Source organism: Pollicipes pollicipes, unplaced genomic scaffold, assembly GCF_011947565.3.
Source record: "Pollicipes pollicipes isolate AB1234 unplaced genomic scaffold, Ppol_2.1 Scaffold_7261;HRSCAF=8764_pilon_pilon_pilon, whole genome shotgun sequence".
Classification (NCBI taxonomy): domain Eukaryota; kingdom Metazoa; phylum Arthropoda; class Thecostraca; order Pollicipedomorpha; family Pollicipedidae; genus Pollicipes; species Pollicipes pollicipes.
Genome location: NW_023597054.1, coordinates 38335888 through 38358044, shown reverse-complemented (window position 1 = coordinate 38358044; position 22157 = coordinate 38335888). Strand labels below are relative to the sequence as shown.

The following is a 22157-nucleotide window of genomic DNA, read 5'->3' as shown; positions in this document are numbered from 1 at the left end:
CGAGAGTGAGAGTCAGTGATATATCCGCGCACGCATGCGACACACCTCCGTGTCATTTACATTGAAACCGAACATGGCACGGTCGATAGGACCATGATGACACGGGTGTACAGGGTGTGATTGCGTGTGATCGTGTCACTGTGAGTGGTGACGGACTGGTGCCATGAAGGACAGTGAGGAGCACGTAGCGCGCCTAACGGTGCTGCTCCAGCGGCACTCGGAGATGGCCGCCTAGGCCCAACAGGAGGCCTCGCAGCGTGACGCGCGACTGAAGGCGGTGTTGGAGCGTGCTCTGACGCAGAAGGGTCTAGCAGCTCCGCCGCCGGTCGACGCCGACGCAGTCGTGCAGGCTGCTGCTGCCGCCGCACCCGCATGTCTCTCAGCCGGTGCCATCTACGCGCTGCACCTGACATCGGAGGCGTCGCTGAGGGGGGTTTGAGAGTGGCGGCAGAAAATGTGCGATTATCGGCTGCTCACCCGGCTCGACTCAATGCCGGTCGGGGAGCGGAGGGCCGTATTAGCTAGTGAGACGGCTAGTATGAACAGTGCCGCGCTGCGAGGTGAAACTGTTACTGTGGGAAGGCTATCCGCTTGTCGGCAGCAGCAGCGGCAGTGCAGAACGTATCCGCGGACTATTTTCACGTGGCTAGCTAGACGTATCTCGTGGATGTGGACCGACTGTCGGGCTGGCCGTACATCACCGTGTGCCCGCGGACGGCATCAGCAAACCATCTGACCAAACAGCTCCGCACGCTGTCTGCGATCACTGGTGTTCCGGCGGTGCTGCGGACTGACGGCGGACCGCAGTTCGCATCCTCGACGCGGCGCCGGTTCCTGGAGCGGTGGGGAGTTCATCATGAGATGTCGCCTCCCAGATATCCACGCTCGAATGGACATGCCGAAGCCGCCGTGAAAGCGGTAAAAAAGGTTGTCAGTGCCGCGTCAGCCGGGGGCCGCCTGAGCGACGAACAGCTCGATCGCGGTCTGCTCGAGCTGCGCAAAACACCGCGGGCCGACGGTCGGTCGCCTGCACAGGTCCTTTTCGGCCACACGCTGCGGTCAGGTTCGGTGCCTATGCACCACCGTGCCTGCGCCGCGGAGTGGCAGCGGGCAGCCGGCCAGCGCGATGAAAGGGCCGCCAAGATTGCAGAGGACGTTGGACATCGACACGACCTGCGATCCCGTTCACTCTCAGCCCTGCGGCTCGGCGGCAGCGTGGACGTTCAGAACGCCGAGACTCGTCGCTGGGACCGCTCTGGTGTCATCGTCAGTATCGGCCGGAGCGGGCGGATCTGGTGGCGGAACAGGCGGTTCCTGCGGCCCCGTTGCCCACTGCAGGCGAGCCCCGGACCTCAGAGCACGCCGGGCGGCGCGGCCGCCGATGTGCCGCCGAGCACGCCAGGTGGCGCTATGCAGCCGGCCGCCGCCCAGGTGCCGCCTGCCCCACCCGCGGAGCCGCCGCTCCGCCGTGGCGTCCTTCGGCGCACTCCGCAGTGCGCCGAACAGGCGAACAGAACAGGCGATCGGCGCACTCCGCAGCGCCTTACCGTCCGCGGGGGTGGTCAGATTTACTTAAGTAGATTCGTGTGTTCATCGCAGATTTCGTCGAGTTCATTTCCTTTCGGTGTGTTTAAAAGTGATGGTGTAATCACTTAGGGGGAGGTGTTTGGTTTGGTGTCAATCGGGTCTGACGAGCGCCGGGTGCCACTAGCGTCGAGAGTGAGAGTCAGCGATATATCCGCGCACGCACGCGACGCACCTTCGTGTCACTACATTGAAACCGAACAGTCGGCTCGCGCAAGCTCGGCCCCCCGGAGAGAGGCTGCGGACCTGTCGGCTTGTATGGGCTTGTGGGGTGCACTAGGCGTGGGCTGGTCTGGAGCTTCACGCCAGCCTGGTGAACTTTGCAGTCCAGTATCTCTGTATAATCTTGGCGTGCCATGCTGCCTGGGCGCTGTCCGTCCTGAGTCTTTCTCCGGTCCGACCGGCATCTGACGGCGGCCGCCTCTCTGGCCGGCGCCGCGCAGACCGAGGACGAGTACGTGCTGGTGCAACTGAACCAGCGCGAGGTGCGGCGGGCCGAGCCGGCGCAGCAGCCGGTGGTGTACGACCTGGCGCTGGTCGTCTCCCGCGACTTGGCCGACCCGGCCGCCGACACCCGGCTCCGGCTCAAGTTCTACGTGCTCATGACCAGCAGGTGCGTGCCGCCGGCGGCAGCGCAGGATGTGGCGGTGCCGTCCCGCCGCCTGCCGGAGCCGGCTGGGCGGCCACCATACCGGGGGCGTCATGTCATCGTAACGCATGGGATTCCCTGTTCGTGTGGGTGGTGCTGAGCTATCGAACACGGACGACTTGGAAGTGTGTTAAGTTGCAGTAATCGTATTTTCAAACGGACATGCGTTACCTGTTTGCTTGATTTCCAACATTGGTTTCCTTTTTTCCAAGCATATTACTGATAGTCATACTAACACCCGTATGGCATAATTGTGTGCAGCTGTCAGACATGGTGCTCTCAGAGACCGCTGCATGACGAGTCAGCAGGGTCCTCGGACTTGAAATGAGTATCTAATACAATACACTGTCTTCAGGGACATCTATCCCAAGGTGTTCATCGAGAGGAAGTTCGAGAACTACCGGCGCGTGGATACGGCACCCGGCGTCCTGGCCGACCCGCCGACGGCCCCCTCCTCCGGTCAGTCTCTCACCGCTCAACTTCCCCCCTCTCCGGTCAGTGTCGCCCCTCCTCCCCTCTGCCTCATCCTCCGGTCAGTATCGCTCTCCCCCGCCCCTCCCGCTCCGCTGTGTGCGTCTCTCTTCCTCTCCTCTCTCACTCTCGCCCTCTCTCTCTTTCTTTGTCAAGTCGCCTCTGGCTGTGTGTGCTCTGCTGCCTGACAGAGCGGCCCTACCCTCGGCGCTGCTTGTATGGAGCTCTCTGGCTGTGTTGCCATGCTCTCTGCTCCGTCTCACATAACGCCTCTGCCACTAATCCGATGGGTCAGGGCCCTTTACTCTGTGCACTCGCTCCCCCACACGGCGCCCCTGCTCATGAAGGTCAGTCAGAGCCCAGTCCGGGTTCCCCCGCCCCGTCCCGTCACACAACGCCACGGTCCATCGTTAGGAGGCTATGCGGTACCTTCCGGCGTGCTCGCTGTAACTTCTCACCCTCTCACTCTTCTGACGGCTCCACTGGGCCGATACGGATGGCTGCCTTGCTCGCCGCGTTTCCGCCAGCCGTCATCTGGCGGACCGTCGGCTGGGGTCGCTGGTGGGGGCCGACGGTGCGGGGACACGAGATAGCCGGCTCCTCCGCAGCGGAGAGGTCCGCAGCACTGCTCCATAACCTATCCCCGTGCCTTCCTCGGTCGGTGTTGTGGCGCGCGCTGACTGCCTGTGCGGTGTCGCGGCATGCTACTGGGGTGTGCGGTGGTAGAAGCTAGCCGCGGCATGTCTATGTTAGCGTCTCTGTCTGGCAGCAGCGCCTTGCCGGCTATAGTCGGTCGGTGTTTGCCGCGTCGGTGTAGCTGCCACTGTCGTAGCTCACAGCATTTGAGCATTGTGTAGGTGAAGGACCACCGACTGTCGCTGGTGTGGCGTGGCCTCAGTCTGTGCCAGTGGTGTGTGCGTGGTTGCGGCGGTGTACGGTCGGTAGCCTCGTGCGGTGATGGCGGCGGGCCGGCCCAGTCACCGGCGCTGGTGCTGTCTCTTCGCAGGCTCGGTGGTAGTCCGCGATCGCCGCTCGCAGAGGTCCGGTGAGTTCCCCGGCCCCGCCTGCCCGCGCCGGCTCCCGCCCTCGTGCTCGCCCCTCATTACCGACGTGATTAGATAAGACGCCGTCGGAAAATTTGAATCGTGTGAGGTTATCGTTCATACATCGTCACTTCTTTTGTTCAGGCCGTCCGTGTTGCGAGTTCCTCCCGTCTGATGGTGGTCAGGGGCGCGTCCCTTCCTGTTTCTGTGCGAGTCCATCCCGTCTGACGGTAGTTGAGGTCAATCCTCTGTGGTTTCGCGTGAGTCCAGCCATTCACCGTCTCTCCGTCGAATCCGCAGAGACGAGTGGCACTAGCAGCGAAGACGCCACCGGCACCAGCAGCTCCGGCAGCGGCTTCTTCAGCTCGTACAGCACTCTCAGGTGAGTCCGCACGGTCGCTGCTTTGGTCCGCAGCGGCTCAAGGCTCCTGTGGAGAAAGCGTGTGGCCTTATGAATTGCTGAGCTTTTTGAAAATATACGTTGGATCTGTTTTGTCTTATCATATCACAACGCATGTAATTGCCGTGCCGATGATCTTAGCTTTTCCCCCACGTCGACTGATGTGGGGAAAAGTGCCGTGCCGTGCCGTGCTGATGATCACGACATTTTCCCCAAGGCAAAAAAAAACTGGCGAATCGCGTTGGTGATGAGTCTCTGATCCACGCCTTGTCGCCTTGACACCGGCCTTCTGCCGCAGGCCCGAGTCGGTGCACTACCTGGGCTACTTTTCGTCGCACGAGCAGTACATGCAGGTGGTGCTGGCCGACGAGGTGGAGCGGGTGCGCCGGCGGATCCTGGAGGTGGTGGGCCGGGCCAAGGTCCACTGCAGGTACGTCAGCCGGCCGTTGGTGCGGCAAGTACAGGCGCCACCCGTCGCTGTATATGGGTTCAGTCACGCCGGTGGCGCGAGGCCGTCATTTTGTGCAGGGTGCACCAGTCCGGTCTGTCGCGTCGCCCGTTACGGCTGTCGTTCTCTCGGTCGGCTCCGCCCAGTGATGGCGCGCCGAGCGGCGGTGCCCGGGAGCCGGAGCGTGCCCGCCCAGCACGCTCCGGCTGGGCGGAGCGTGCTGGGAGAGCATAGAGACCAGAGAGAGCATACGTTCTCGCTGGCCCGCCCAGCCGCCTCTGTTCGCCGCTGTGCTGGTTGTGTGGGTGTGGGTTCAGGTGTGTGGGTGTGGCCGCCTCTGTTCGCCGCTATGCTGGTTGTGTGGGTGTGGGTTTAGGCGTGTGTGTGTGTGTGGCCGACTCTGACCGGCGCCGCTGTGCTGGTTGCAGCCAGGCGGACGCGTTCACCAGGTAACCGAGAGCGTGTTGCGCGCTGCCCCTCCCCATCCCCCTGCGCGGCAGACTCGGACGTCCGGTGATGGACGGACAGCCGTCCAGACAGCCACGCTGGCACCCGGCGTCTTGGCCGCAGCCTAGCTGTTCGCGATGTCGTGCAGTTGTCTCCGCATGCTAGCACAGTCATTGTGGTTTGTTGACGCACACACCGTGGCGGGGCGTCCCGGCGGCGGCCCCGTGTACTGTACGCCTTCGTCTGAGCCCTGTCGTACTCCAGTTCCACTGCATGGCCTCCCACGCAGAGGCTACCAGGTCACTGCATCGCACGCTTACGGGAAATACCGCCAGTTATGGAGGACAGCGTCACATTTCGGCTCAAGGTCGCGTGTTTATCCGGCGGACGGAGCTGTGAGCCCCGCAGGCGCCTAACCTGTTGCCCGGTTTGAAACTAAAGCCGCCGAGCAGAAACTTCTATGGCATATGCATTTAGCCCTGACAGGAATGTGTTTGTTTCATTTGTATCTGAGGCTCGTTAGAACTAACGTTAGCCGTGTTTGAGCCACTATATGTTTGCTGATTTTGAATCATGTTTAAACTGTAGATGCGCGGGCGAATTGCGTGCCTTTTAAGAAAAGCGCGCGGTCGGCAAAAAGTGCATGTTAGCAATATAAAACTGATGATAGCTTACCCATCCACTTCAGCACGTGCGTTTAATGTTGCTAGCCGTTTAAAAATGTGTGTGGGTTATGCAGCCGCTTAGCTAATGCATAAGTTATGCGCCTGCCCACCTGCCGTGAGACCAGTCTGCACTTTGCATCGTGGGTTTCGTCTTTGCACTGCGTTGATGGGGTAGTGATAAGCATTAAATTATCAAGTACAGTTTTATTTACCGCAAGCGTGAATGCGAGCGATGAATTACTGTTGTCTATTTCACAAACCGTGATCTGCTTATGAATGAGCTTAAGTTTCCGAGGTATGCGCAGTCAAATGCGCATGCATTCATCGTTTTATTTGTTGGGCTGTGATGAGCTCTCTATCCGTCTTTGAACGCCCGCGCGGCGACACTGCACTAGTGGCGCTGGGGCTGAAGCAGGACGGTTCTGTTTCAGACGAGACTCACTCTGGCAGCGGCTCAGGGAGGAGGACGAACGGACCCGCGGCTCGGTATGTGTTGTAAGACCATGGCCGCCTGAGACGCCGCTGGTGCCTGTGGCTAAGACCATGGCGCCGGCGCCGCTGGTATCTGTGGCTCTCCTGGGGGACGCCGCTGGTGTCTGGCTCTCCTGGGGGCGCCGCTGGTATCTGGGGCCCTCCTGGGGACGCCGCTGGTATCTGTGGCTCTCCTGGGGGACGCCGCTGGTGTCTGGCTCTCCTGGGGGCGCCGCTGGTATCTGGGGCCCTCCTGGGGACGCCGCTGGTGTCTGACTCTCCTGGGGACGCCGCTGGTGTTTGTGGCCCTCATAAGGGGAGTCCATTTCACTGGCCTCCGCGTGTTGTCTCAGGCCGGTTTTGTGTTTGGGTTGTAGCAGGGAAGCGTTGTGGGTGCTGGCTCGATTTCGCACATGCATGGACCAGGCCGATCTGGAATTCGGGAGTGTGCATCCTCTCTGCCACTGCGTTACCGTTCCTGCCTTCACTAGTGGGATCCAGCTGCAAGCGCTGGGCGCTGGGGGCCGCCGCTCCGCCCTGCCCCTCCGTCAGCGACCGAACAGACACACTGATGAGCGGGGTCACGAACGGAGCGCTGCCGTCTATGCCCCGCTCCTTCCCGCCTCTCCTTCAGCGACCGGACAGACACACTGATGAGCGGGGTCACGAACGGAGCGCTGCCGTCCATGCCCCGCTCCTTCCTGCCTCTCCTTCAGCGGCCGGACACACGCCCTGTTGAGCGGGGTCAGGAGCGGAGCGTTGCCGGCCGTGTGCCGCTCCTTCCCGTTTCTCCTTCAGCGGCCGGACAGACGCCCTGATGAGCGGGGTCACGAACGGAGCGCTGCCGTCCATGCCCCGCTCCTTCCTGCCTCTCCTTCAGCGGCCGAATAGACGCCCTGTTGAGCGGGGTCACGAGCGGAGCGCTGCCGGCCGCGTGCCACTCCTTCCTGTTTCTCCTTCAGCGGCCGGACAGACGCCCTGTTGAGCGGGGTCAGGAGCGGAGCGCTGCCGGCCGTGTGCTGTTCCTTCCTGCCTCTCCTTCAGCGGCCGGACAGACGGCCTGTTGAGCGGGGTCACGGGCGGAGCGCTACTGGCTGTGCGCCGCACCGGCTCGCCGGACCAGGAGCGCCACGGTGACAGCGGCCGCCCGGTCTGTGTTGCAGTCGGCAGGCGGGCTGAGCTGTGCCGAGATGACGGAGCTGCTGACGCTGGTCTGCTGCCAGCCGCTAGAGGACATCGACCCCAGGCTGAGCCCGCTGGTGCAGCAGCCGCTCAGCTGGTACTCGGGTCTCATCCGCACGCTCACGCACAAGTACTCGGACTCGCATCGGTCAGTGGCGCGGCCCGGCCCGCTCCCTCCAGCTCACGCTCGGTGGACTCCGGCTGGCGGCGGTCCACATCCCGGTCCCTTGGCGGCCCGTGTCTCACTCTCCAGCTCACGCTCGGGGGACTCCGGCTGGCGGTGGTCCACAGCCCGGTCCCTCGGCGGCCCGTGTCTCACTCTCCAGCTCACGCTCGGGGGACTCCGGCTGGCGGTGGTCCACAGCCCGGTCCCTTGGCGGCCCGTGTCTCCCTCTCCAGCTCACCCTCGGGGGACTCCGGCTGGCGGTGGTCCACAGCCCGGTCCCTTGGCGGCCCGTGTCTCACTCTCCAACTCACGCTCAGGGGACTCGGGCTGGCAGCGGTCCACGGCCCTCGGCGGTCCATGTCTCACTCTCCAGCTGGCGTATGATCTTGGCTGCTGTCTCAGCTCCGGCGCTCTCCAAGCCCGCCTAGTGTTCGGTACCGCAGACTCCAGCTACTCAGTGCTCTCCCGTGCTCTGAACGCCGGGTGCTGGGCGGCTCGCCCGCCCTCTGGCCGCGCGCCGTGACCGCTGGCACGAGCCGGCCCCGCCGGCCGCGCAGCGCCGCTGGAATGTAACGCACCCCACCCGGCTCGGCAGCTACTACCAGTCGGAGTCGGGCTCGCTGCGCTACCTGGTGGTCATCCTGCCGGCAGAGTCCAGCGCGCTGTTCGTGCTCACCGTGGACTCGGAGTCCGCTCACCGCACGGCGGTGAGAGGGGCTCTCACCTGGTGGTGTCGGGCTAGACGCTAGAGTCGGACGACACGCGGCTGGTGGCGTGTCTTCGATGTGCGCGATGGGTGCTTGATGAAGCCGTGATATTTATTGAGATGATATTTCTGCCTTACAGCCTTTTAAGCCATCTTTGTAGACCTGTGTGCGGTTTTTGTGTGGGTGATAGGTGGACGTGATATTTGTAAATAATGTTAGAATATTATTGGAATTCGAATGTTACCTCGCTAATATCACAATATGGTGTGATAGCTTAGCATACAGTTGCTTTACTGAAAGCTATGAAAGCACGCACGGTGGGCATACGAGACTGCAGCCCTTGGTTGGCAGGTCAAACACCCCTAGAGGTGCTTTCGAACGAAGCGACCAAAGCTGCTCCAGCTTAAATGTATCTCAGAACAGACAGCGCATCAATGGTTTTGAGATCTCACAGCACTTACGGTTGTGAAGCAACGCGTTAGTCTGCGGAGAACACGGAGATCCCGGAAACCAGGGGCATCTAGATACTGACCTGGCCCTCCGTACCAGTGTCCCGGGTGCGTCGCTACCTTGAAACTGTAGCCAGGGCCGTGCGGCGGGTGTGGGCTGCTCCAGGGCTGTGTGTCGGTTGTGGCCCGGCGCTCCTGGTACCGGTCGCCTGACGCAGCCTGACGTGGCTCTCATGTTACCGACAGCACCTGAGCCTGGTGACGAGAGAGCCGAGTCTGGGCGAGCCTTCGGACGCGCCGTCTCCGTCCGCTTCGGACGGCGATCTGCTGCTGCGCCGACTCACCGAGCAGTTCGTCAACTGCTGCTGCTATCAGATGTGGGCCAGCTTCGTCCAGTAGCGGCCGACGCTGGCCGCTGGCCGCTGACCGCTCGCGCTCGCGGGGCTCGCGGGGCTCGCGCTCTTCCCCGATGTCGGCGGCCGGGCACGTGCTCCCTGCCGTCGGATCGGCACGGCAACTGGTCACGTGATGGAGCTCCAGGTGGAGGCCTTGCCCCGTCGGCTGGTCACGTGGTGTGGTGGTGGGGTGAAGCTCAGCCGTTTCAGTGGGTCACGTGACGCAGGTTTGCCTGTGCCGGATGCTGGGGGCGGCCCCTGCCCTGAGCTTCGAGTAATCGGTGTGCCACAGTGGCCGCTCTGGCGTGGCTTCAGAGCAGCAAGTCTTTGTTATTAGTTCGTTTGGGGTTTGCATGCTACTGTTGATTTTTCTTGGCGAGAGGGGGCACAAACCATTGTTGGAGGCAGAATTACTAACTGCTCGGTTACCTTTCGGCCAGCGAGTGGCCCCGTGGAAGTTCTGTGGTCGTGAGGCGCTGTGCTGTGATCTTGCCTCACTGCGACGCGTCGGATCAGGTAACGAGAAAGTGTAGCAAGGGAGACATTGGTGCGAATTCCTTCTCTTGCATATATGTATGCGGCTCTGCCGGGCGCTGGTGGATTACGTGTTGCGGGTTGTGCCTATCGAGCTTGCTTTTGTACGCCATCGAGTGTGGGTTGTAGCCGGAATACTTAAACCGTGCCTTGTCATTCATCGGCGTCACGATTTGTGGGACTCAAACAAATATAACGGTGTGCCTATATTGTAAAAAGAACACAGTTGAAGGGTTATGGTCGTGCTGCGCCGATCGCTGCGCACTGACGTCGACTACCGCGCCGGCTGTTGTGATACGGTATTGGACGGCGTGGATGTCGGGTGTGCTGGTGCCGCCAGCGATGTGACCCGGATGACCCGTTGGCGGAAGCGGCGCTGATCCTCTGCTGACCTCCAGCGCTCAGTGTGACCTGTGCAATGAACTGGCATGAGCGTGAGCTTGGGCATGAGCTGTGCCACGCCCTGTGTGCCACTTCCGCCTGGGCTGTCTGGCGGCGTCGTATGCTCCCGCGTATGGGCGCTATTTGGCCGGACATTTTTACTCGTGACGATGCCAGTACAGTGTCCGGCTGATTCCCAGTTCATGCAGTGTCCTGCTAATCGCCATATACACGATGTTGCATGGTGGGTGGGGTTGTGTGCTCTGGCGCCAGACGGGAGGAAGGGCCTGCAGAAAGACCAAGGCGGTGCCCTAGCACTTTTTTTTAGCTGAGGCGTTAGACTTCCCGATGCGGAGAGACACCTGAGGCTCCCTGTCGTCCTGACCAGTCGGGAAGGCTCCCTGTATTATCAGCGGGTGGCGAGAAGCCTTCGATTCCAATTTCGATAGCGGACGGGATCTTTTCAGACTGCTCCTTTAAAAACATCGCCAACGAGGTAACCGCGGAGCCGAGACCTTACGGAGCACTTCTGACACCGCTCCTGCCTACCGTTTGAGCTCGGTTGGCCAACGAGGTTACCGTGGAGCCGGGACCATACGGAGCACTTCTGACACCGCTCCTGCCAACCGCTTGAGCTGGGTTAGCCCACGAGGTTACCGTGGAGCCGAGACCGTACGGAGCGTTTCTGACACCGTTCCTGCCTACCGTGTGAGCTCGGTTAGCCCATAAGATTACCGGGGAGCCGAGACCGTGCGGAGCACCTCTGACACCGCTCCTGCCTACCGTTTGAGCTCGGTTAGCCCACAAGATTACCGGGGAGCTGAGACCGTACGGAGCACTTCTGACACCGCTCCTGCCTACCGTTTGAGCTCGGCCGGTCGAATCCGCTGCGTGGGAAAACCCGGCCCAATATCGTTACTTTTCGAAAATATAATACAGGTATGCGGCTACGGCAATAATACAATACGGCTGTGATTACAGTGTATGCGGTCTACCTAAGCAGTACACATGCGCCCCATGCCGCACACCGCTTCCAGTCACAGCAGCCCCGCACTCGCAAAACTTGGGCACCACCTGTCGGACACTGCTGGCGTCTGCCCGCTAAACCCGCGGCCGCGCGGGTTTAGCCGGCTCACAGGCAGGCGAATAGCCTCAGATTAGGAGCTCCGTCCTGGACACGCCGGTGGCGAGCCCTGGGGTACCCTAGGGGTATCCTAGAAGTAGCCCAGGTGGTTCGACTCTTGGCAGACTCCTCCCGCACTCCACCCGGTCTCACGAAGTCGCACCTCTGCAACGCTGCATTGCTGCGCTGAACGCGCTGCTTCAATGCTGGAAAACGACGGCCAGATAATAAACTATTGAATATGGCCACAAATCTGGCAGCATAAGATTCAACCATCTACGACGCATATGTGCCGTATCCCTGCGCTCTGCTATCTTGTGATCGGCGCGCATCTACAAGAACAAGCTTCACGTGTTTTGTCCGCAGCCCACAGACGGGCTGCATGTTTACAGGGAGTTGGGCCACATAGCTTCCAAGTTACGTATTACGTAGTCTTGCTCGCCAATCGTACTGTGAACGTGGTTCTGAATTGGTCACCGCCGATCAAGGTACCGGTTACAGGTAAGATGCATGGGTAAGATCAACTCAAAGGAGTCAAATGTTTATTATGATGGACCACGGGTGCTCTATGCAACCATGCAATGTTATTTGTTCCATGATATTGGACTGTAGACAGATAAAGTCTTATGGTGTTTCATATGTTGTTTCAATTTTGATAAGCCCATCGCTGTATGTTGCCATAATGTTCCATAATTATTTTAATGAAATTATAACTGCAGAGCATCATAGGTGTACCATTAACATCACACACAAAATTTCAGTGCATGTATACAATAAATATGAGTGCTTAGTTTGGGACATGCTCACCACCAAGCTTAGGGCATAAGGGAGTCCATGTTTTGGAAAATGGTATCACTGGGGAAAATGCTATAAAAGTCATGTTAATTAATCAGATAATTTTTTTCTGACTTGATAAGGTCTGAATTTTGTGCACACAACATAAGGGCTAAGCACACTAAGGCCACATATGAGGCTGGTGCAGGTAATGTATTTTTATTGATGGGAGTTGGGTAAGCTTTGATAATTTATACCATGTTTGGAATTGGTTCCTGTACCTTTGGGCTATGATAGCTTGGCATATAGTGCACATTGCATGTAGTGCTTGCTGCCCTCCCCTGTGAATAGGCTCTCACTTGTGCTGGAATTTCAGGACCAGATAACATGAGTCCTCTTCATATTGAAACACCAGCACTGTTGTCACCCTCTCTGACAAGACTGGCTGGGAGACATGTCTATCTGAAACTGGAGAATCTGCAACCTTCTGGCTCATTCAAGCTGAGAGGCATTGGCTGTCTGTGTGAGGAGGTAATGTTCTGTTATCCATCTAAAACACCATAGGGAATTGGTAGCAAAGAATAAGGTTCAATTGGTGTGGTGTTAAAACACTTTCCATTAGCCAATATGAAGTGGAATCAAAAGGAGATGAAGGTATTCATGAACTGTGCATCTCTTGTGTGCATGTTTGGATCACCTGCCTGTGAAATGAGGCAAAGTGATGCCTTTGTCTCTGTAAAGCTGAAAATGCTTTAAATTTTGGTGGTGTGTAATTGTGGTGTTTTAGTTTGCATTTCAGAGTATGTATCTGAAGCAATACCAAACCTGGAAAAACTAGCTTCCTGGACACTCTGTCCCAGTCTCTGTTATCTGGGAGGCCATCTGTTCATCTCCATGAAATTTGTGTCTTGTTTCCACCCAGTCTTGCCTGCTTCTCAGTTGGCCATCCCTCTATGGGCCATGCTGCTAGCTGTACCCCTGTGAATGTGGTGCTGGCTGACAGGCTCGGGCCGCTGGCTGCTCAGAGATCATCTCCTCGTCGGGCGGTAACGCCGGCCTGGCCGCGGCGTACGCGGCGCGCACACTCGGCATGGCTTGCACTGTGTACACGCCCCACTCCACACCAGCCCTGCTGGTGGACAAACTGCGGAACGAAGGCGCCGACGTGCAGGTCAGGTCAGAATCCCCTGACATCGCAGGTCAGAAGCCTCCTGACCTGATGTTGGGATAAGAGACTGCCTGATCTGGAATATCAGGGGCCTCTGGCATGGGGAGCATCAGGACTCCTGAACTCACGGCGGGAATAATTCGCCTCCCAGCTGATGAAGTTTTCTGGAACTCTGTGTAGAACATTGTCCAGCTAACTGGCATGAGGTGTGTCCTCCATAGTTGACGGTTTCACTTTGCTGTGGACGAGACCTTTGCCTTGTGGTGTGGATATAAATATTGTATGGGAAAAAATTAACACTAGCATCCGTTAAGATGATTCCAAAACTATCCGAAAATTGGAAATGTCTCTTTTAGGTCCTACATAGCAAAGAGATAATGTAAGTCCTTTCCATGACTTGTTGTGGTGGCATCTGGTTTGATAATCTTTCATTGATGACAAACTGGGGAATTTTTGGCTCACTGGACGTCACCTTTCCAGATAGTCGGCAAGAACTGGAACGAGGCGAACGAGGTAGCCGTTGAACGCGCCCAGCGTCCCGGCTGCTGGTTCGTCCACCCCTACGAGCACCCGTCCATCTGGTGAGAGCGCCCCACATGGTGTGGCGGCGAGCCCTCTGGTGGGCGGCGGGGCGGCTGTGAATACGTGGCATCGGACCCCTATGGTAGCCTTATGTTAGGAAACATCAGCCGCTGAATACCCGCGCTCCGGCCTGCGGGGGAGGGTGGTCGGGACGCCGGGGATTCGACCTGCGATGTGTCGACGGGGGAGGGTGGTCTGGATGCTGGGGATTCGACCTGCGATGTGTCGGCGGGGGAGGGTGGTCTGAACGCCGAGGACTCGACCTGCGATGTGTCGGCGGGGAGGGCTGTCTGGACGCTGGGGACTCGACCTGCCATGTGTCGGCGGGGCGGGGTCGGTACGACCTTGCGCTTGTGATCCCTTTGCCGTAGAGGTGGTCTGGGGGGGGGGGGGGGGGCGTGGGATGCATCAGGCCTGGGCGGGCCGGTGCCCCGCTGCGTAGAAGTGGTGTGGGGTTGTAGGATGCGGCAGGTCCGGACAGGCAGGTGCCCCGTTGCGTAAAGTTGGTCTGGTGGGGGATGGGATGCATCAGGTCCGAGCGGGCCGGTGCCCGGCTGTGCTGTCAGGCCGGTGCCCGGCTGTGCGCGGGCAGACTTCTGGCCAGGTTGGGCCGACCGAGCGCTGCGGCGCGGCCGGAGCGCCCCGGCCGTGTGGCGGAGCGCTGACCCTCTCGCCCTGCCGCCGACAGGAGGGGCCACTCGACGCTGGTGGATGAGCTGCACCGTCAGCTGGCCGCGCCGCCCGCCGCCGTCATCCTGTCGGTCGGCGGCGGCGGACTGGCCAACGGCGTTATTGAGGGACTCGAGAGGGTCGGTGCGTCGCGTGGTCTCATGACCATCCACCAGTTAAAGTCCCGCGTGTTTCGCGACAGACACAGTCCACAGCTGAATGTGTCGTCGTCCAGCCTACGCTAGCGAGGCCATTTGGCTGTTCATTTCCTGAACCACGCCTTGTCATCGGAGATTGACGTTTCTTGCAGTTTGCAAAGGCACGTGTCATTGAATTCGGATCTATCATTACCATATGGCAGGCATCAGCAATGTGTCTCTGACCCATCGTATTCTTCACCGCCCTTCTGTCCGCTGGCCTGTCTCACTGTCGGTCATAACTCTCTGTGTCCAGGCTGGTCCGACGTATCCGTGGTCGCGATGGAGACGGAGGGCGCCGATTGCTTCAGCAAAGCGCTGGAGGCCGGGAAGCCGGTGGTCTTGAGTGGTATCACCAGGTGAGTCTGGCCGCCGCCAGCTGCACCAGGCTATGGAAGGTTTGGCCGGACCCCGCGCTCGCGCCCTCGCTCCGTCGGACTAGCGGCATTCGTTCTAGAGCGCCGGTGACGTCATAGCGGCTATCGCGATATGCTATTGCCGGTTACTTGGAGGGAATAGTTCGCCTGTGTGTTGAGTTTTTAACTGAAAAAACAACTGCTGCTGAGATCAAGAAGTCATGTTTCAAACGGGTTGGTTGGAAAGCTGGCTACTGCGGTAGAGCAGGTCTTGTTGGTTATCGGTGGGGCTCGTGAGGCCAGGCGGGTGTTGTAGAGAAGGATATGACTGGATGACTTATAAGCCGTCTTTACGAAAGTGTCCACGTATTGTAGGCTGCGGTTGAAGGTTCCCGCAGGCTGCTTTGACAAAACAACACTGGATCCTGGTTTCCACTTGTTCCTTTAAGAAAAAAAGCTAGGGATTCAGATTCTTGATGCTCTTTTGACACACCAAGACCCTGGATCATGGTTTTCTCTGGTTCTGTGGACAAAGCCAAACTCATGACCCTGTTTCCTTCTGGTTCTTATGATGAGACAGGACCGCAGATCCTGGTTCTCGCTGATTCTTTCGGCAAGCAAAACCATGGATCCTGGTCGCCTTTGGCCCATTCAACAACACCAAACCCTGGGTCCTGGTTCCCACTGGTCCCTTCGAGGACGTTGGTCACCTGAATGACCTACATACTTTTGCTTTCAACAAGCAGTTAAAAATCATCCTCCGCAGGCACGTAAAGCAGTCGGCGTGTCCGATACCACCACTACAACTAATGAGGCGTTACTGTTAGTTGAAGAGCGTTTTCCAACATGTATAGTGGGGTAGTAGACAGCTGAAGCCATGTAATTATTATTCCGGGATAAACTAAACTGGGAGAACTTCCAGTGCCCCTGTTGTCTTATGTTAACAAATAGTGAATTGGCTCTGTATTATCTGTATGTTGTGTTCATGTTGTTCTCATTTGTCAAACTTGTAAGTTCCCATCAAAATGTACCCTCCTTAATATCAAAACCAGATGTGCTCATGTCCGCATTTTAGAGGCAGCCACCAGACGGCGTCAGAAATCAAGGCCGTATAGCAGATGAGATGGATGAGAACGCCTCGGATGAGACATAAGTCAGATATTGAATACTGTTAGAACCAGAGCGATGTCGCTAGTATGGATCGGTGAACTGGTCATTGTCCCTGAATTCGTTGGCCCCGAGAAATGAATGTAAAGCTCCAGAGCGAATGTAAAACAATGGCAACTTGATTTTCGTTATGAGTTGTCATACTTAATGCTCTATTTAACACAGTACTGATAGCTGTATACCTAATAAAGAGGAGAAAGGGTATGGAGATGCAGTAATATTTCCGTACATGCCTTCGTACAAAAGGGTTCACGCAAGAGGGTGTTATGTACAGCATTCGATCACGATGAGAGAGAGCTGTGCGTCTCGTCGGGTTGGAAGGAGGACACACCACAGGGGGCACCACTCACCACGCCCCCGACTGTCACTGGTGGGGCTCTGCACGCGGCCATGTGCCCCCCCCCCCCCCCTCCCCCCCGTCCCGACAGCGACCGCGACTGGCGGGCTCCGCACCCGATCACGTGTCCCCCGTCGCCGCTCGTCACCACCTCCGGCCAAAACACACGCTGTCCGGCGACGCGAGTGTCACCAAAACAACAGATGGCGGCATTGAGCTCCGATGCGGGGACAAAAACCAGCTGCCGCCATCTCAGTCTGCAAAACCAGAGCCGACCTGGTTTTGATGCACTGCCCGCGCCGTGCCATTTTTACTCAATAGGGGTACCGCTGGAGCCATGCCGCCACGGCTGGAGCTTTGTATCTGTCTGGAAGGCCCTTCACAAGGCTTGTCTTGACCCCTTCAGTATTTGAGCCAAAGCCCCCAAAAGCTATCAAACCCGCTAAACATAGCAATTCTTAATGTTTTGGGGGAATCGGTCCGCTCTTCTCTCCTCGCAAGACATTTTGTGACGATCCGTTGATCCGTGCTGCCACACAAATACGGTACCGGTTTGTTACATGACGCAGCTATGCGGTACATCGCTGCCTTTTGTATTCATCATGACGCGCGCCGTTGCGTATCCTTCTACAGAGCGTCAGCGACTGTAGAGGTCACATTAGCGATCAGGAGCCATGTCACAGCCTGAGCCCGACCTGGGCCGTCTTCGAAGGTGCTAATCACCCGGCCATTACGCTTCCGCTGCCGCACTGGGCTGCTCCATGACGTAAATTTTCTGTTGCTTAGCTTACTGAACGTTCTAGTCGGGCGGATCGAAACGCTCATCTGGTGACGTCACATTGTCTGACTGGTGACGCCACACCCTGACTGGGGTCACGGGATGGCGCCCTGCTGGCTCAAGATTCATCCCTCACCCAGTCTGGGCTCCGGATGGGGACGGGGGGGGGGGGGCTTGCGGTGGAGAGACGGCGCGTGCCGTGCGGTGACCGCGGGCCCCGTTCCACGCCGTGCCAGGCCGTTGGGGTCTGGTGCGGTGCACGTTGTTGCATGGACGGCTCCTCTGACTCATTTGGGCCTCTCGGTCAGACGCGCACCGGGCGCTGGCCTGTGTCCAGGTCAGACGCGCACCGGGCGCTGACCTGTGTCCAGGTCAGACCCGCACCGGGCGCTGGCCTGTGTCGCTGTCGGACCCGCGCTCGCCTGTGTCACTGTTGGACCCGCGGTTGCCTGTGGCACAGTCAGACCCGCGCTCGTCTGTGTCACTGTCGAACTGGCGCTCGCCTGTGTCACTGTCGAACCCGCGCTCGCCTGTGGCACAGCCAGACCCACGCTTGCCTGTGTCACAGTCAGACCCGCGCTCGCCTGTGTCACTGTCGAACTGGCGCTCGCCTGTGTCACTGTCAGACCCGCGCTCGCCTGTGCCACAGTCAGACCCGCGCTCGCCTGTGCCACTGTCGAACTGGCGCTCGCCTGTGCCGCAGTCAGACCCGCGCTCGCCTGTGTCACCGTCGAACCCGTGCTCGCCTGTGTCACGGTCAGACCCTCACTCGCCTCTGTCATAGTTAGACCCGCGCTCACCTGCGCCACTGTCGAACCCGCGCTCGCCTGTGCCGCAGTCAGACCCGCGTTCGCCTGTGTCACAGTCATACCCGCGCTCGCCTGTGTCACAGTCGAACCCGCGCCCGCCTGTGTCACAGTCAGACCCGCGCTCACCTGTGTCACAGTCAGACCCACGCTCGCCTGTGTCACTGTCGGACCCGCGCTCGCCTGTGTCACAGTCAGACCCGCGTTCGCCTGTGCCACAGTCAGACCCACGCTCGCCTGTATCACGGTCAGACCCGCGCTGGCCTGTGTTACGGTCAGATCTACTCCGACACGTGCAGTTCCCCTGCCAGCAACCACGCCCGGGGCACGATCGCCCGTGTGTAGTTGCGTTTTTCAGTTGTTTGATGATCGTGTAATTGCTTCTTAAAACACATGCAAGACATGAGTCCGTATGTTAGGTACTGTTCCGGAATGTGGCGTGTTTTGGGCGGGGTCCAGACACGTGTCCAGGTGGCTAGCTGGGGTGTGACCGGCCGCCGCGGCCGCGTCGGTGACGGTGCCGGGTCGGCCTGTGCCGCAGCCTGGCCAAGTCACTGGGAGCGCTGCAGGTGTCGGACCGGCTGCTGGAGTGGTCCCGGCGGCGGCCGGTGCTCAGCGGGGTGGTGACCGATCGGCAGGCGGTGGACGCCTGCGCTCGTCTGGCAGGTCAGTGGGCTGGGCCGCTCGCGACCGCTGCCGGGTCAGTCTGCCGCCACCCCCCCCCCCCCCCCCGGCAGGTGGCTATGCCCAGCTGCTCATGTGTGAACATCAGACGCAGAGAGCGTGGTGTGTGCGGTGTCACTAGCAATCACGGTAGGCTGCGCTGTCGGCGTCTGTAAGCGACGGTCTTTTGAAGTGGTGCAACGGTCATTTGTAGGGAGGATGTCACCAGAGCCAGGTCAGTCGGATCACCAGACACCAGACGCTCGCGACCCCGTGCTGGTCTGCCTGCTGTTGTTGGCTTCTGTGTGCTGTGCTGACCGCTGGCCGCGCCTGTCGCCAGCCGATCACCGGCTGCTGGTGGAGCCGGCCTGCGGCGCGGCGCTGGCCGCCATCTACTCGGCCCGGCTGCCGGCGGCGGCCGCGCGCCGGCCCGGTCCGCTGCTGGTGGTGCTGTGCGGCGGCAGCGGCGTCACGCCCGACATGCTGCTCCACTGGCAGACGCTCACGGCCGCCTGACCGCTGTACGGCGTACGCCTGCAGCTTGTACCGCCTGACCCGGGCGGGCACCAGGCAGGGGTTAGCGGGAAGAGACACCAGCGCTCTGAGTGGTGCTCGTCTAGTAGTTAATGCACGCTGCTGATTTGGAGAGAATGATTTCGGTATATTGCTACATTAGCTGTAGTTTTAGAACGATCGGTGGTGTTGGACCATCTATGTGATATATATGCTGCAGTTTCTGGTGTAGACCGCAGCCAGTCAGGGAACTAAAGCGGGTAGCCAACGTGCCAGCCGGCCGGCTAGCAATGTGTAGCTTAGGGGACAAAACATTAGACCTGGAGAGGCGGGGGTGGACAGCTGACCAGGGGCCGCTGGCTGCTCGGTCGGGTGCTCTGTAGGCGGGATGGGTCACAGAGAGCCGGATGGAGACGGGCCACCGGGTCAGGGCGGTGGCCCCGGCCATGCGTGACTGGCTCACGCCATGTTAGAATGACGCTAGAGACCATGGCATAATGACGGGCGAAGGGCATTGTCGCAATGTGTGGTGGCCAGATTGACAGATGGCGTGCGGTGGCCAGATCACGGACAGTGGCCAGATGACGGAATTATGCGCAATACTTCAGCAAGTGTGGTTGAAATACATGGGACCGCAAGGAACACCTCGATGTGTACTTTGCGAAAGCAGATGCCTTCTCGGACACACTTTCAGATGATAGCCAGGCGACTGTCGGTGACGCGGACCGGACGGGACGGAGGCGGCGGCGCATAGCCGGCGGGCCTACTGGTTACGTGCCAGGCGCGGTGCGGTGGACTGGTGCGTCACGATGGCCGCCAGTCCCGGGAACGGGGGTCAAAGGGAGGGGGCCGACTTCTAGTTCTGACGAACACGTCAGCGGCACGAGCTGCAGCGGCGAAGGCCCGGGGACCCACCACCGGTCGCTGCAGCTGCGGGCCCGTGGTGCGGGATGTCGGTCAGACGCGGCGCCAGAGAACCCGCCACCGGCCGCTGCGGCTGCCGGTCTGGTGCGGTCAGACGCGGCGCCAGGTCCTGGCGCGTCCGCCCGTGCACGCAGCTGGGCACGGTGGCTTGGAAGAGCTCAAATCAGCGGGGCCAAGTCTGCGTGCGTAGAGATATGTAAGCGTTCAATTGTTTTATGTGAAACAGACAGCATGCCATTGCGCAGGTCAAAGCAGAGGTTTGCCGAAAATATTAAAGATCCACAACTCACCCTTCCATCGGCGCAAGGAAAAAAAACAACAAACAAAAACGGGAGAAGCACGAGGGAAACAAACAGCGCTGTGCGATAGAACAAACATGCGTCTTTGTGTCCTTATTACAGCACAAATCGAAGGTTATAATTTACAGTGTAGCGAGAACTGAAAAGCATGGCAAGGGAAACAAGAAACGGCATTCAGGAGAACAAATTACGATGCGAGCAACGCGGAGGAGAATGTTCTCACTTGTAACGTTATTCGAGCGTAAAGCTCGCTAACGTACGAGCTGACCATTGACTCATGGCTGGGCGGAATTGAGACTGCAACCATATGGCATGAGTGGGGCAACAGCGATGCGGTTCTAGTTTCAGTGGTCTGTCACGAAGAGAATATTCTACGGAGTTTATGTAATGGCAGAATCTGCACACAATGTGAAGAGACTCGGATCGGGGGCTGGAACCGACCATCTACGTTCGTGGCTAACCAGCGGCCGAGCCACGTCTGCCGGCAACAGAGCGGATGTTTTGCTGCAGCTCTGGGTGACCCGACCAGAAGGCTGATGACACCGGCGGCGGGAGGCGGCAGCGTCCGCCTTCGCGTGCGGTGTTCGTGCGGTGGCGGAAAGCGCCGGTCCGGTGTTGACATCCATTGTGCTCACTAGGGGAGTGGTTTCACAAAGTCAGTTCGGGGTTGAATAGTGAAAAATGGCCCAACCTACCCCCATAATGTGCTAAAAGGCATATAGATACGCCAATAAACTGATACATATGTTCTAACCATGCCGAACTCAAAACAGGTCCTGCCCCAGCAGTGTGCTGGAGACGGCCGCCTTTTATACCACCGACTTATATCCCGAACCAAAATATAAAAAGTATATGTAAGGCTCCCGGACAAGCGGCTGGGAACGCCAGATCTATCCCAGCTTTCAGAGGCCTCCTAAATTTTCAGGCTGGGCAAAAACACTCCCACCTGGTGGACTGTCGTCGCTGTGCGCGCTGCGCTTCGTGGCAATACCGTGCAAACATCCGGCTGCAGGCCGGGCCGGGCCCGCCTGGGCCGCTGGGGTAAAGGTCAGTGGCGTAGGTCTGGGGCGTCCGTTGTCAGAACTGACGGAGAACAAAGATAAACTCTTACACGAGACTCGCTCATTTCTACTTTCTTATTGAGACTTGATGTTTTCAGCTGTGCTTCAGCGTAGTTGTCTGTGAAAATCAGTGATTAATTGAATTACCTGCGACGCATTTCAATGTCCCGAACGCTTCGCATTGCAAAATCGGTTCCAACCAATTGTTGGCACATGAAGCTCGAGGTCCCATTAGCAGGCCTCATTATCCGGCAACGCAGGTAAGCACAGTCAGAGTCCGCACCGCTGACGGAGGCCGCCGCTGCATGGACGACAGCTGCGAGGATGGGCCGGAAGATGGACCGGATCTGAGACAGCGCGTCGGATATGGCTCACGGCGCGTATCGGTCCGGCGCGTCCGCGAACCACCGCTTCCGCCCGGCCTATATAGTCAGCACCTCCGCGGCCCGCCGGCGGCAGTGCGCCTAGCCGATCCGGCCGGCTCGCCTTCAGACGTACACGGCGGGTCAGCAGACGGACCCGGCGCAAGATCACATATCTGCGACACCGCACTACGGCCTGGGGATGAGGTCGGTGGTGTACCTCGCCTGCGTGGCGTCGCTGGCGGCCATCGTCGCGCGAGCAGGTGGGTTAAGACTGTCGATCGTCGGTAACCGCCTCGTTGGCGACGTGCGGAGGAACGGTCGAGTGTACGGCCTGTGGACAGGGCACGTTGTGTCTGCTATGTTTTCGCCATGTCCCGTTTGCC

General features: G+C 59.1%; 3 protein-coding genes across 3 annotated transcripts in view; all 3 read left to right on the top strand.

The window, feature by feature from the left end:
- The window catches only part of LOC119111390 (KICSTOR complex protein SZT2), a 29864-nt gene extending 21910 nt beyond the window's left edge, over positions 1 to 7954 (top strand). Inside the window, exons 24-32 of the mRNA XM_037235202.1 lie at positions 2028 to 2197; positions 2589 to 2692; positions 3711 to 3749; positions 4048 to 4129; positions 4446 to 4577; positions 5024 to 5044; positions 6139 to 6193; positions 7342 to 7508; positions 7900 to 7954. Of these exons, the coding sequence (XP_037091097.1) occupies positions 2028 to 2197; positions 2589 to 2692; positions 3711 to 3749; positions 4048 to 4129; positions 4446 to 4577; positions 5024 to 5044; positions 6139 to 6193; positions 7342 to 7508; positions 7900 to 7954 (825 nt within the window). The remainder of the gene's footprint in view (positions 1 to 2027; positions 2198 to 2588; positions 2693 to 3710; positions 3750 to 4047; positions 4130 to 4445; positions 4578 to 5023; positions 5045 to 6138; positions 6194 to 7341; positions 7509 to 7899) is intronic.
- Positions 7955 to 12268: 4314 nt separating this feature from the next.
- On the top strand, positions 12269 to 14553 carry LOC119111389 (serine dehydratase-like). The gene is made up of 4 exons (XM_037235201.1): positions 12269 to 12420; positions 12893 to 13060; positions 13538 to 13638; positions 14328 to 14553. Exons 1-4 carry the CDS (start codon positions 12277 to 12279, stop codon positions 14551 to 14553), a joined length of 639 nt encoding a protein of 212 aa, XP_037091096.1. The 5' UTR covers positions 12269 to 12276.
- A 229-nt stretch (positions 14554 to 14782) lies between these two features.
- Positions 14783 to 19128, top strand: LOC119111387 (serine dehydratase-like). The gene is made up of 4 exons (XM_037235200.1): positions 14783 to 14864; positions 18491 to 18615; positions 18953 to 18983; positions 19077 to 19128. The coding sequence occupies exons 1-4, from the start codon at positions 14788 to 14790 to the stop codon at positions 19126 to 19128; spliced, it is 285 nt and encodes a 94-aa protein (XP_037091095.1). The 5' UTR covers positions 14783 to 14787.
- Positions 19129 to 22157: the final 3029 nt, after the last annotated feature.

Coding starts and splice junctions, on each gene's coding strand:
- LOC119111389 (XM_037235201.1), top strand. CDS start 12,277: ATGAGTCCTCTTCATATTGAAACACCAGCACTGTTGTCACCCTCTCTG. Junction 12,421..12,892: donor TTGGCTGTCTGTGTGAGGAG/GTAATGTTCTGT, acceptor GCTGGCTGACAG/GCTCGGGCCGCTGGCTGCTC. Junction 13,639..14,327: donor TACGAGCACCCGTCCATCTG/GTGAGAGCGCCC, acceptor TGCCGCCGACAG/GAGGGGCCACTCGACGCTGG.
- LOC119111387 (XM_037235200.1), top strand. CDS start 14,788: ATGGAGACGGAGGGCGCCGATTGCTTCAGCAAAGCGCTGGAGGCCGGG. Junction 18,616..18,952: donor CGCCTGCGCTCGTCTGGCAG/GTCAGTGGGCTG, acceptor GCCTGTCGCCAG/CCGATCACCGGCTGCTGGTG. Junction 18,984..19,076: donor CTGCTGGTGGAGCCGGCCTG/CGGCGCGGCGCT, acceptor GTGCGGCGGCAG/CGGCGTCACGCCCGACATGC.